A 15,545-nucleotide genomic window follows, 5' to 3' on the forward strand; every position below is an offset into this window, starting at 1 on the left:
ATCCTATAGTAGATAGAGAAGTCATTCCATGTTAACAGGATAGTAGAGAAGTCATTCCATGTTAACAGGATAGTAGAGAAGTCATTCCATGTTAACAGGATAGTAGAGAAGTCATTCCATGTTAACAGGATAGTAGAGAAGTCATTCCATGTTAACAGGATGTTATGTATCCAGTTCTTTGCTAAAGTAGAGAAGTCATTCCAAGTTTTCAGTCATTACATCTCATATTTTCCAAGTTATGACAGACCAATTTTTTTCCCATCCATATCTAGCCGCTTAGTCTGTATAATTAGATTGCAAAATTCTCAGCACTTTCAATACCGTTTTACTTCATGCTAGAGGGTCAAAATATACTTATTCTCATGCATGCCTGTGGTAATGCATGTGTAGTGCCTGTAGCAATGATCTCAACTAAGAAATCAGAGGATTATCATGATTGGTACTTACATAATGCACCTAGGTGGTAAAATTGTATTGACGGTACCAAGAATTTATTATATTGATCCCAGTAGAGGAAATTTAATAATCTTTTAGTTTGACCAGATGATTGTTTTGTACCAAAGTGAAAATAAGTTGAAATTTGTGTTTTGTTACAGCTGCATATGAAGCAAGAAGAACTGTGTGACAACGCAGGGTTACTGGGGAAAATTTATGGTATCAATAACGAACCCACAACAGCCATTGCAGTTCAGATAAAACAGGAATTTGAAAACAGAAAAAAATTGGTGAAAAAAGTCAGCAAACTACAAACTGAGGTACAAGCTTTAGAGAATTTGAATAATGGTGATGATGTGCATATCAAACCAAATCAACCCAAAAAAACGACTCGTAAAAATGGAGAAAAGCGAGGAAATCGCAGTAGATCAAGCAGCGGTTGTCAGAAAATATCGGAGTTATTAGCCGCCAAGGACGCTGCAAAGGATGCCGCCAGGGTACAAGGTGATTGTATGTCAGAGACTACGGTGACATCACCGGCTAAATTGGCACTACGCAGACATTTATCTCAGGAATTTCATCAGTTACCATCAATGCTTGAAGCTAATATACAATCTAGTGTCAAGTCTGAAGTAGTCAACCCTAAATCTACTGCTGTAACTTCATCTATGTTGACTGGCAGTGTATATACTGATATAGTAGCCAATTGTAACGCCGGGTCTGTGATGAATTCCAATATGGTAGCCAATCATAATGCTGGTTCTATGATGGTGATGAATCATGTCAATACATTGCCAGTGTGTTTGCCATGTAATGGTAAGAAGGCAACAAAAGCAAAAACAACAGGAAAGAATTGTAATGGTCAAAAGAGAAACTCACCTCCAAAATCACCTAGATCAAGGGCGAACAAGAAACATCAGGTTTCCAGCGCAGAAGACAATATGACTTCAGTGAATGAAAGGTCAATCTCAGGTCACTTTGGTTTGCCAAGTCCAAGGGCACAGAATGGAACAGTCCTTCATTTAGAACAAACTGATTTACCAAGCAATAAATCACCCCATGGACACTGTATCAGTCCTGTTGCAGCATTCAGCAAGTCCCCTCTTGGTGACCATAGCAGTCCTGTTGCAGCACTAAAGAAGTCACCACGACGGAACAGCAACAGTCCTGTAGCAGCACTGAAATCATCATATGGACACACTCACAGTGGCAGTCCTGCGAGAGCCTACAGTCAGCACTCACCACACCAGCATGACAGGTCAAATGTCACCGCAGTACAAAAACCAGCACTTATTAGTCCCTTAGAAATCATACATCAAAGTTATGGCCAGGTCAATGCTGCATCTGAACTTTGTGTAAATACTGCAGCTGTAGCTGCAGCTGCGTTTGGACCCCCATTGAGTCCACAGAATGTACAACTATATCCATCACCTGGAGTAAAGAGTCCTGGGAGGTCACAACCTAACAAACAAGATGATCCCATAGCCAAGTCAGTGCATGATAATGAACAAACCAAGCAGTCCATGAACTGTGCTGGTTTCAAAGTACATGAACAAACACAGTCAGGGAACAGTGGTCTAAAAATGACAGAACAAACACAATCACAGTACTTTGTCGGAATTAATACACCTAATCACTGCGGTGTGATGCATAAAGCAAAACCACCAACACTACCACAGACTGTAGTAAACAATGTGAAAACAGAGACATTGACACCTACTACACAGACTGACACCAAATCATCTGGTAGAAAAAAACGTAAAAGATCCACTTCAACATCACCAAGCGTTGTACCTCAAAAGAAACATTCCACAGAGAGTGACAAAGTGAAGTCAATCAACTTAGGGGAAGCGCAAGACTCCATACTATCCATCGTGTCAACCGTTAACCAACCACTTCATATTAGTGCTATCTCGTCACCGGAAAGTTCAGCAAAGTCTTCACCAGTTCCAGATGCAGGCCTCTTGGAAAGTAAACAAGCAGTCTTGGAAAAAGATGCTCTTATGTCATCACTGGAAAGATCATTCCAACTTGGAGAGAAGACAACTGAAAACAATCAAGAGTAAGATATTTCAATTGTTACAAATCAGAATGTGTAGATATATAGTGTACACTGGTATTGGATATGTCAATGTAATTAGACTGAAAATTTCAAGAAACTTCAGCTATATGCACTGTGTTAATATATCCTGTGTATTGTATCCTAACATTATGTATATTGCATTATGTATCAAGGTTGTAGGATTCATATCGCTGACTCTCATATTTGTATCAATAATTGTCATATCATATTTGTATTTCTGTCATATTTGTAAGAATAATTATATTTATATTTGTCATATTTGTATCAATAATTGGCATCATATTTGTGTCTCTGATTGTGTGATATTATTCATATCTCTCTGAAATCTAACCTCACAGTGTAAATCATGGTGATAATGCAGACAGTGATCGATGTCGACCTTTAACCCCAGGAAGGAAAACCCCTGATGGTGTAGACTGTAACACCCAAGGTATGTATTTATTAAACTGGCATATTTGACTCATCAAGTGTATGTCCACAACAGCATACTACCAAACCCAAAAGACTAGAGTTTCCATTCAGTGGTATTTTTTTTTTACAACTCGTACAAAGTTTCTTGTTAGGAATTACACAAACAAAATACAGGCACTGATAGCACGCATGCACATTTGACCTCACTTTTAGCATATATAAAAAGTCTTTGAATCTTCCTTGTTTCATCTGACAGTAATGTTGATTTGTGTTCACAGTGAGATAAAGTGTATCATTTTATATGCTGTGTGCTGTCAGTCCGTGTGTTTGTTTTATGTAATTTGTAACAAACAAATGTTATGTGAGATGTAGAAAACGTACTGACTAATTTAAACTCTAGTCACTCTGGTTTGGTATGTCTTGAAATATTCATTGCATTTGACAAAACTGGGCAATGCTGTTTTATTTAATTACATGTACCACTAATATAATGAGACCTCACATGAGTGATTTGATGTATGCAATGTGTTATATAGACCTGTTGCTGGTTCCAAGATGCATTGCAAATCTCTGCATACAATGCCATGTGTTGTGTACATGCTGAGGGGTTTGCATGCGCTACTCAGGGAATGCTTGTAACCTGACCATACCCTGGATTCACCCTTAAAATCCCTCTCTGTCATTGATGGTATTTAGTCTTTGTTCAATAAAATCACTCATATCTTTCCATAATTTCCTGATGAAAATGTTATTTCAAATGTAATAAATACAAAACAAGACTAAATATACAGGTAAAACATCAAGGGATCGCTGAACGACTGTGCATATCTTACACATCTTATGTTCCCCAAGAACAATTTAGTTAGATAAGAAACAGGCTTCCCACAGACCACTCAATACAAATATAAACAACACATTCCTGCCGACAAGCAGGCACTGTATGTGTACACACATATCACTTGTAACTTTGAATCAATACACATGTATGTGTCAAAATCTGAGCCTGCAATGGAATAACTTTCAATAGTTAGTTTGTTCCAAGGATGATGTGTGTGTGTCTGTGTATCAGTAGGGGTGGGATAATGTTGTTTATATTTGTATTGAGTGGTCTGTGGGAAGCCTGTTTCTTATCTATCTAAATTGTTCCTAGGGAAAATAAAATGTGTATCATGACATGCACAGTTGTTTGGCGATCCCTCGATGTTTTACCTGTAACAACATAAGCGACGTCCCCTCGCCCAATGCATCTTGGAACCGGAAAATCAACTATTTTAATATGTATCATTAGAATTAATGCCCAGGTTAGCTATAGACAATTCCCAGCCTGGTAGCTGCACAATAGACAGACAATAGTCCATGAATACCAGACTGAGTAAAGTTGGTTCATTCTTTTGTATCTTGGTTAAATTCAACCCAACCTACTGTCATTAACCTGAGACTTAGATAGTCAGCTCTAGCCTCGTAGATACACAATAAATACCTGTATAATTCTAGTCCATATGTACCAGTGTAGTAATTGATGCATTGTTTAATCGCATAGGAACTCATACCCAACCAACTTTCACTTCCCTGAGACTTCTCAGATCACAAAAACATTCTCAGTTTGTTTTGTGTACCATTTATTTTTGTGTTTCAATTACTTTACAGAAGATGTGTATGGTGATAAGAGTTCACCACACTTGATGATTGATCCAAAGGACAACTGTCGATCACTGCAGGCACACATCAGTAGTGGTTTTGATGCTTTGATGGCATTCGCATCACATACATTGGACAAACGGGAAATGGACAAACGGGAAAAGAAACACGGAAAAGACAAAGGAGGAGAAAAGGTGGAGAAAGAGATGCTGCAAACAGCAAACTTAAATGTGATACAATCTTGTAGTATGGAGAGGTCAGAGGTCACTACAGACTGTAACCAAGAGATGACCAGATCAAGAAATGAACAAAGGACAATTGTCAATGGTGTTATTCATCACGATGGTGGCACTCTCTGTCACATCAAAACAGAGACTGGCAAATCACCAGCAGTGTCATCAGTTAAAATCAACTGTGGTATGGAAAGTCAAAAGACGAAAGGAATAGATAAACTAGTCCCATCCAAATCAGTCTGTTTACAAGGATCTGTAACTAGTGAAGTATCTGATCGACATTCTAGAGCCCATGTAAGAATGAACAGTCATCATGATGCCAATGGTACCACAACGAAGAGTAGTCATAGCAACAGTAACCATGGTAATGAGAAAAGTGTTGGCAAAAAAGGAAAGACGGGTAATATGATAGCTGTTGTTAATGATACAGAACCTGTTGTACCATATCATAAAAAGTTCTCCCAGCGAGATAGAGATGTAGGGCGGAATCACGGTAAACCGTGGCTACAGAAGGGACATAGACGTGGTGGTGGTAATCACAGTGAAGGTAAATACAGTAAGTTTCATAAAAACCCAGACTGGAAACATTGTAATACCATGTATGAGGATTTTAATACAGACTGTAATATTCAGTTTAACAATCATATTGCTATGAAATGTGTGCCACCCTTATTACCACCAAGATCAAGTCCAGTCTTGTCATCACCAATCCCACAACATTCGCCACCTATGTATGGACCAACTGCATTTTCTGATAGATCCAGTTCTGTTTTAGATGGACAGCCGCCACTGTCACCAGGGGGCAGGCTTCCTGTCTCACCATTTACAGCACCAGGTTTCAGTTACCCAGCTTCTACTGCATCATATATGTCTACAGGATTGAGTTCATATGGCAAAGGTGCATCATATCTCAGTAACTCGCTGTCATCGTGGGGACCACCACCACCAAATATATCACTACCACCAACCTTCACAAGTACAGCGTTACCACCACCGCCCCGAGTACCACAAACGTTATCTGGTCCTCCACCCAGGATGTCCGTTAATACACCACCACCAAATATCTCTCTCTCGCTCTCTGAACCACCTCCACCACCACCACCTCCAGGAAGACCAATGAACTCAGAACCGCCTCCTCCTCCCCCACCTCCAGGGGGACCGTCTCCCTCAGGAAGGACATCTGTACCAGTGTCAACACCTGTGGCAAAGGTCACCGCAATGAGACATAGTATGGTGAATAGTAATTTTGCAATGAATAGTATGTTACCAACCTATGATATGGGAACAGCACGTCATGATATTCCAATGCCAATGTACATCAGAAATGGTCCTTACAGCAATACATAGACCAACTTGACCAGGTAAGCAAGCAAAAAATTATTATGAAATTTTCTCTTCAGATATACATAGACCAACTTACCCTGGCAAACAGGTGAAGGGTATTTAGTCAAAAACTGAACAGTATCAAATCTCAAAGTGTAGATCTTATAAAAGTGAACCCATTGCCTGAAACAGTGCGACATCTGAGAATACATTTACCCTTGATGGACAGCGCCCCCAGTGGTCATTCTTGGGTTTTTTATGAGTTGATACTTTCAATTTTTTCTCTGTTGTTGATTTGTCAGTTTTCGAGAGTTAACTTAGTGCTTTCAGTGGCTGTTCGTTTATATCTATTGTAATGGCTAAAAACTCATTAAAAAATAAATTAGGTGTCTTTAGATCTGTCTGAAAACTCCATGGTTGACAGGACATAGTTATACATCAGTGGTATGTAACTTGTTAATTTGACTGTCTGACCAATTTTACTAATTTGAACATTTCTTATTAATTTGTCCACAGATCAAGTTATATTATAAAGATGACTACCTCAGCTCACCTGTTGTGTTGTGTTGTGTTGTGTTTCCATGCCAACAACAATCTATGCAAGAGTTCACCTGGCAGTTGTCTGAGCCCAAATATTCCAAGTTATGTCAGCGCAGTGTTCAGCAATATTGTAACAGTCCAAGACTTCATTGATTTCAGCAATATCCCTGTGTTTAACAGTGTAGTTGTCAACATTCCGTTATTTTTGATAAAGAATAATGTTTCCCTGGATAGTTGATAGTCAGAGAAATTCATTGTTTGCCCCAAAATGGTATATCTTTTTTGACTACACCATTTTCAATTGATTTTGTCTTTATCCCAAGTTAGCACCCATTGAAGTAGCTATGCTATGCTTTGTACCTTTAAAACCTATACTCAGCCATGAACATGTCCACCTGTACAAAAAAACATGGACATGTCCTTTGCTAACTTGTTTGAGTGTTCTGTGTGTCTTGCATGTCCCCTTTCTACAAATAAAAAGTAGAACGTCGTAAACTAATGATAATGTGATATAGTTTTTCAGCACAAGGGTGTTCATCATTCCAATAGTTTGTCATTTATAGTCTTTGAAGATGAAATAACAAGAGTCCAAAATTTGATATTTTTTTGTAATTTGACATCCCCACCCTATTATATAGAGACAAGCTTTGATACTTTGAAACAACATCAGATTTATGTGCAAATTTACTGCCTTGCTTCCATCTATTGAAATCAGTGTTTACATACACACATGCTGCAAGTGTAGTAATTATAGGACAACTTTTCAGTGGGAGAAAGTATTGAGCAGCTGAAAACAAAGATTGAAGCACTCAGGAACAAGTCTTGTTTTGTAATTTGTAAGGGTGCTAAACAGCAGACTACTAAGTTATTTTCTGCCTGACATGAACATTCCAAAAAAAATTGTATTAATATCTTGTGAATTCCCACAGCTCATGAAGAGTATTGAATTAACTTCCAGACATTAATGTAAGTTAAACTGAAATAAGCCTACCTACAATCCCCTTTCACAGTGAAAAGAGGATATTTTTTAAGATTTCACTAAAGTTTTTTTTTGAAGATTCAATGAAATCTGTAAACTTTGAAAATATTTGATACAGCAAGTGTGTGGGTTTTTTTGTTTTTTTTTAGAATTGATGATTATAGAGAATGGGTGATAATTCCTAAGACAATATTCCCTAGATGATGCCAATATGTGTAATATGATGTAGTCCTATGAAAGGAATAGTGAAATAACATTTGATGATTGCGTCTGAGACAGGGTCAAACTATCATTGTCGTGGTATTTTTTAGGCTGAATTCCTGTTTCTAATTTTCTAACAATTTTATTCAAAATGTCTGTGTTGTCATCGAATAATAGAAATATTGGCAGAAAGAAAAATAAATGTCATTTTTATATAATTGATACCTGAATCAACTGAGCCATGGGTGCCAGTAATGAACATTTAATCGTCAATTTTGACAATTGAATGTTTTAATGTTATTGAAATATACTCCTGCCAGCTGAGTACATTGCAACTGATACCTTAGTAACCATGGTGAGTGTGAAATGTATCACTCTGATGAAATTTAAGTCAAATTAGACAGAGTGGAAATGTACGTTTTGATATGTACATGCACAGCATAATGTTTGGAATCACTGTTTGTCACACAATCAATTAATTGATCGATTTACTAGTCAATCAAACAACAACAATTTCAGGTGTACATAGACTTTCAAACAGAGTCTGCAGTTATAAAACCTTTTTATAAGTTTTGCAGCATTCTCTTACCTCTTACCTTTTGTGGCCCTTTGTCCTTGTAGCCTCAATTACTCTCCATTTTTTCCAATTTTTGTCGTCGTAGCAACAAGTACTCTCTCCATGTATTCAATTTCTAGGCATATCTGTTTCACTGATTAAAAAAAAAAACACAAAAATAACAAAAGAAATGAAATCCAAAGGGAAAATATTAAATCAAAAGAATTTTTGAAGCTTGCATTATATTTCATTGGAATTTTACAAGTCATTGGGTTGGGGTTTTTTTTGTCATACTATTGTGGGAGCTGATTCTAAATATTTCAAATTGCCAGTTTAAAAATATACTTTGTTGGTGGTTTTTTTTTTTGTCAATGCAGAGAATATTTGTATTGAAAATTGGTGTCATTGAAATATTGAAAGTAATTAATTTATTCTGTTGTGATTCATTGATTTTTGCAGGGATATTTACAATATGCTGCATGTTCTGAATAGCTTTTTACAAGGTTACCATGGTATTAATGGTTACCATGGTAACAATAACTGAAATAACTTTTCATAATTGAAGTATGTGAGTTTTGTCAAAAGATATGACATTGTTTAACAGCTCAATATTATTAAGCCTAGATGTGATGTAAGTAAACTGTTTCAGAACTAAACTTGGTTGTCATATTTTTCTTGTATTTTCACCTATAGAGGGCAGGCTTTCAGACAAATCGATCCGACCAACCTCTTAGTCTTGTCCTACTTTGCTATTCCCTGCATATTGTGATAGGATTAATACAAACTGAGTTTATCATTCACTATTTGAGATCTGTCGCTCAGTTCACTGACCTTTAGTTTGACTATTGAGGGGAGGTACCAAACAAACAATTCCAGAAATTGTTCATGTTTACTTTGTTTTAATTTAGTACATGTGATATTCAAGGAAATACCATAAGTTATAGAAAGAGTTGTAAATCATGAATAATTGTATTGTTACTCTAGACTATGCAATAAGTATGGTTGGAGTGTCCAGTACTGTATATATGTATGGTTGGCATGTCCAGTACTGCATACATGTATGGTTGACATGTCCAGTACTGTATACATGTATGGTTGGAGTGTCCAGTACTGTGTACATGTATGGTTGGCATGTCCAGTACTGCATACATGTATGGTTGACATGTCCAGTACTGTATACATGTATGGTTGGCGTGTCCAGTACTGTATACATGTATGGTTGGCATGTCCAGTACTGTATACATGTATGGTTGGCATGTCCAGTACTGTATACATGTATGGTTGGCGTGTCCAGTACTGTATACATGTATGGTTGGCATGTCCAGTACTGTATACATGTATGGTTGGCATGTCCAGTACTGTATACATGTATGGTTGGCATGTCCAGTACTGTATACATGTATGGTTGGCGTGTCCAATACTGCATACATGTATGGCTGGCATGTCCAGTACTGTATATATGTATGGTTGGCGTGTCCAGTACTGTGTATACATGTATGGTTGGCATGTCCAGTACTGTATACATGTATGGTTGGCGTGTCCAATACTGCATACATGTATGGCTGGCATGTCCAGTACTGTATACATGTATGGTTGTAGTGTCCAGTATTGCATGCATGTATGGCTGGAATATCTAGCACTGTAACTTTGCATGGATAATGATCTTGCTGTTTCTGTGCCACTGCAAATTGTAGTGTGCAGTTATAAAACATTTTGGCATTGGCAATTTGAGTTTAATCTAAAGAAAGAAATAGGTGTGTCCACAATGATAAATGTAAGTGGAGCAGTGTGCAGAGACAGTTTTCACATCTTTCATGTGTTCTTAGTATAGCATTGGAGCTCAGACACATTCCATTGTCAGTATTTAAGACAACAAAACATAGTATATACTACAGTATGTAGATATGTACCTCTAAATACAGGATATACCAGCTGCAGTCCTCAAGCTGTTCATACAGTTAGGACACCCTAGGTATATGAAATAACCACCGTGCATACTGCATCTGATCTGTCAGGATTGTAGTTGTCATAATAGGGAACTTGCAAACCCGCCATGTTGAATGTTGCATCATGGGAAATGTGATAATAAATACTAATCAATTAGTATTGTAAACAGTATTGCTACATTGTTTATAACCACCAATAATCAATTCATATTTACCCTGACCAGTGTGCAAGGTTTATTTCATCGGCAGCTCCAGATAAGTTATTACGATAACCACAGATAATCCCATACTCCTTTGCATCTGAGCATGCTCAGCGTGGATTGCAAGTTCCCTAACTCCATGTTATACATGGGTACCCCTCACTCTGAAATCAATGTATACAATACAACACAATGCAACATCAAATGTAGAAGTTTTACTTGAGAATTTTAAACTGCTCAGTGGAGCCCAAGCCTTCTTGCCACTTCCTAGGTTTTTTTGGAAATTTTTCAAATGTGTGAATTTTTGCATGGATGTTTTCACAGTTTTTCTATATGTCTGGTGAACTAATTCCTGGCAATTTTCCAACTACTTTGTGGTGGTTTGTACCACACACCAAAAAAAAAAAAGAGTAATAATAATTTGCTGTGATAGGTGTTTTTTATAAAATAAAAAAAAATGAGAGAAGTTAACCAAGGTATCGCTTATTGGTAAGATTTATAACAGCATTTCTATAAATGCTATGACAACTAGTATTAGTAGTATGAGTACAAAATTCAAGAAACTATTTGTGAGATCATATGATGTAGAAAATCCACTATGTCCAAGTTTAATAGAATTCCAAAAAAAAAATGAAATAGATGATTTAATCTGACAGGTCTCACACTATATTTTTGTGATGTGTAATTCTATCAACATTTCTAGAATTAATGTGTTAGTAATTACTGTTGTATATTTCACTTACTAATTGTTGAATTGTAAAAGTCTCACTCACCAATGTATTACAGTCAATTCTGATTGGAAAAAAAATAATAAGTTTCACTTTTTAAAAGTTAATTTTGTGGGTAACGACTTGATTGATGAATCGGTATCAAGATTACTGTTTATAGCACTGTTTGTTAATTAGACAACATATTTCCTCCCCTATGTAAGTTGTTTTAGCTGGTATGTAAATTTAGCAGAGAGTTGCTGAGAGACACTTTATCTGACTATTAAGAACCAAAGTCCTATTGCTAAGAGGCTAAGAGAACAGTTGTGACCTGAAGCCTAGTGGCAAAGTTCACTGGATTGTATGTACAAGTACTCTGGTCACAACATGCATCTATTGGTCCTAATAGTTCTAGAGAGATGTAGTGTTACAATAACTAAAAATCTATGGGGCTCTATATACCATTTTGTACAGATTATATTGGGTTGTCATGGCACCAGACTCTATCTGGTTGTCATATCAACAGACACTGTATCCAGTTTTTGTAACAACTTTGCCTGTACCTGTAACTTCTGTAAATTGCTTTGCAGGTACTGTTCACTTCTTAAACAATATGTGTAACTTGTGTAAATTACTGTTGTTATTTTCTCTTTGCCGCTGTAAGTTTTATTTAATATATGCTTATAGGGACAGGTAGTACAGTGTGATATTTTTTGGGCTTACGTTAATCATGTGTACAAATTGTGCTACACTGTAGTCAAATGTTAATGTTGAAATAATAAAAATTGTGTTGCATATACATTTTCAGCCTTGGCTCTTGCATTTAAAGTTGATATATATGAAATACTGGGCCATCAGTCATAACATCTATGATATAGCCCATCAATTGTTACCTCAGACTTTGAAATAAACAAATTTGTTCCGCAAAGTAACACTAAATTAGAAATGTTCACACGTAAACACAAATTTGAATCTACTGTTATTGCAAAAAGGCTGCTCACCTGACCTAGCCTTATTTATTTATTTATTTATTTATTCATTTTCCAGTGTTCTGTTTAGCTTTTTCCACCAGTGATGTAACTGTGGCTGCACTCATTATTTGTTGGTCAAAGTTCCGAGGACAAAGCAGTAGTGTTTTTGATGCAGTAAATTGGCAAAGCATTAACTGTATATTTAGGAAGTGTTCACTTTTAACGGGGGGGGGGGGTGCTAATTAAAATGTTCACGTTTTATCAGTAAAGTCATGGAAAATGAGACTTTGCTACCTTTACTTATATATGTACTTATAATCTATACAACATGCAAGATGAAGAGCAACCCTTCCACTTGGCTTGTAGTAATTCAGTACATCGAATGTGAAGCTTCTCTAACCCCATCACGACAGGCCCTATCTGAGAGTTCACTACTCACCATCTCTCTCCATCAATAAATGCAATGACTCTCCTGACCGAGTCATTCTCCTGTCACTGCTACCATTTGTAATGCCAATCCCTGTCATCACAAGGCTCTCACATTATCGCCCACTCCATGTTGAAATACCCCATCTCTGAATCCACATCCTTGAATCCACAATGAAATACCCCATCCCTGAACATGCTGACTCCACGTTGAAATACCCCATCCCTGAATCCACATTGAATCCCCAATTCCCACCCCTGAATCCACATTGCCCATCCTTGAATCCACGTTGAGTACCCCATCCCTGAATCAACGTTGAAATACCCCATCCCTGAATTCAGGTTGAAATACCCCACATCAACCCCAAAGTCGCGTCACACTGTTGTGATAATTGTGAATCCTGTCTGGTCATGAAAACATGTTTACATTATGACAGTACAAATAGCTGTCAATATCTTGAACTCACAAATATTACACTATTGTAATTAATAATAAATATGCAAAAAATTCATTCTGTATGTCGACTCCTAGAATGATGCGATGAAGTAGAAATCATTTCAAGTGATATTATATAAACATATATTGCCTACAAGTTTGTGAAAGTTGTGGCATTAGTAACACCTGTCGTAAATTCACTTACATATATGAGGCATGATGGTCGAACGGTTATCTAGAGTGTCCGGCTTTGAATCTGTGCTGCCTGTTGCAAGTTCGAGCCCTGTCGCTGCCGTTTGTTTCTGAATGGCTAAAGTCCTTGGGCAAGATGTGAACCACGATTGCGCCTCAGCCAACAACGCAATTGTATAATTGGGCACCTAGTAGGATAGAGGTTACAATGTGAATACTTTAATCCTATGCGCTTATAGAGGCTGCAATGGATTGTATGCTCCCCAGGGAGTTGACGAAGTATATAGGGCGTTGTGCCGCTATTGATCCGCGCCTGGGGTAATAATTGTGAGCGCCTTGAGCTCTCAGGAGAAAATGCGCATTATGAATTTCAATTATTACTATTTTTATATTACTGCTATGTAACCTACAATAGCAGTTTTAGTCAAAACATACATTTCACCCCATATAAATTGCATTTTTTCGACAACTGACTTTTATGAACATATTCTTCTTTGAACCCCATACCATTTTCAATGAATTTTATGGTTCTTCGCCGGGTTTGTCTGCTCTATTAATGTCTGACAATTTATGGTATCCTATATCTATCAACATTTTGACTCCGTAATATTCTGATTTGACAATTCCGTACAAAGGAAACAGACTGCAGTATGTCTAGATCTCTCTCGTTTTGACCATTCCTAGACCAGTCAAATGTCTAATAGCAGCAAAACAACATTCTCGCAAACCAGGGCTGTTATTTCTTCCGCTACACCCTGTTCTTACGGCAAGTTTCGACGGTGCCGTAAAAGAGTCGTAGTTTGCGACGATGCAAAACAAGTCTCGTAGTCGAACTTCATAAAGTCTCGTTATCATTTCAGCGTTTTCTGGATTACAACTTATGAGTCATTGTCAAATACATTGTGTCACTGCTTTGAGTAGATTTGATGTGTTGTGACATTTTGTGTATGATTTAGCATTTGTCTCATATCATACACGTTTACGTTAGTAGTGCCTAGATGTAAGTATTCAAAAAAAATGTAATTTACTGAGATTTATTGTTGTACTCACATAGTAGTTTTTGTGTGTACGTTTTCTTTTCAAATGCAACCAGCTGTTTAAATGCGAAATCGATATCATTTGTGTCTAGATCTACCCATTGTATCGAATCATGTCTTCAGTCCGACCTAGCTCAATGAGAACGTCGTGAACCAAAAGTTGTTCATGCAAATATTAGAATGATGTAAACAATGTATAAGCAGCATCCTGAGCTGACAAATATATACCATGTTTGGACATTATGCAACTACCTCCAATATACACTAACTTATCGTTAGGTAGAATTGGGTGATTGACTAACATGATGATATGATATTAATGACTTGTGGGGTGGCTTCGGTTGAGTTTGAAATTATATGTCTTAGGACCTAATTAAGCTAGACGTAGAGATCAAGAGATTCGATGCCAGGGATATCACTTAGACTAGATTAATATCATTTTTGATCTTACTGACTAACAACCTTTCAATTGTTAATTCCACCTCAGACCACTAAAAGTATTCGTTAGTGGTCTGAGAATCCCTGATATTGTTAATGGCTAACCATTAATCCGTTAAAATTATCACTTCCATTTATCCCAACTCAATCCATCCACACATATTGATAGAGATACAGACGGGCAGGCAAGCATACAGACAGACAGACAGACAGACAGACGGGCAAAGGGCAAAGGGGTAGAGAGATAAAAAAAACTCAATATGCTTACACGTGGCCTCCTCGGTAATTAAAACAGAGGTCAGCGCCAGTGTAGCGATTAATTGAATTTGATAATATGAAATGATATTTATATAAAACACCGATGAATTCCTCACATACTTGGAAACACGCATCACACATAGACATATATGCTGCAAACAACATTTTGTAATTAGCCTGACTGTATGTGGTAGCAAACATGCCATAATGTTCGTTATTTGATGGAGTGACCGGTTTTGAATAAAGCCAGAACCAAACAATATGTATGACGTCACAACATGGCACGTGCCACTTAATTATTCATGCAAGGAAGGTCCAATCTTTGATAAGCTTTAAAGTCAGAGCTTTCTATATATATACGAAATTTAATAAAGCGAGTAGCGAGTTTGATGTGTTCTGTCTTATTTATTAACTGTCGGTGAACACACAAGGTTCCGACAATTCCTAAGTGAACTCGGTCAAAACGACGCTACCCCAGAGAATTATAGGTTTGAAAGAAAGAGCTCATGAAATTTTCATTTTGATTGAGCGATCA

At 37.2% G+C, this 15,545-nt stretch overlaps 1 protein-coding gene across 4 annotated transcripts in view; it reads left to right on the forward strand.

Annotated features, from left to right (window-relative positions):
- LOC144436120 (uncharacterized) overlaps positions 1-9,590 on the forward strand; it is a 43,783-nt gene extending 34,193 nt beyond the window's left edge. For all 4 annotated transcript variants that reach the window (XM_078124816.1, XM_078124817.1, XM_078124818.1 and 1 more), the window contains 4 exons: positions 597-2,497; positions 2,857-2,948; positions 4,577-6,161; positions 6,640-9,590. In XM_078124816.1, coding sequence (XP_077980942.1) covers positions 597-2,497; positions 2,857-2,948; positions 4,577-6,147 — 3,564 coding nt within the window. In that variant the 3' untranslated portion in view covers positions 6,148-6,161; positions 6,640-9,590. The remainder of the gene's footprint in view (positions 1-596; positions 2,498-2,856; positions 2,949-4,576; positions 6,162-6,639) is intronic.
- The last annotated feature ends 5,955 nt before the right edge of the window (positions 9,591-15,545 follow it).

Source organism: Glandiceps talaboti, chromosome 6 (assembly GCF_964340395.1).
Source record: "Glandiceps talaboti chromosome 6, keGlaTala1.1, whole genome shotgun sequence".
Taxonomy (NCBI): domain Eukaryota; kingdom Metazoa; phylum Hemichordata; class Enteropneusta; family Spengelidae; genus Glandiceps; species Glandiceps talaboti.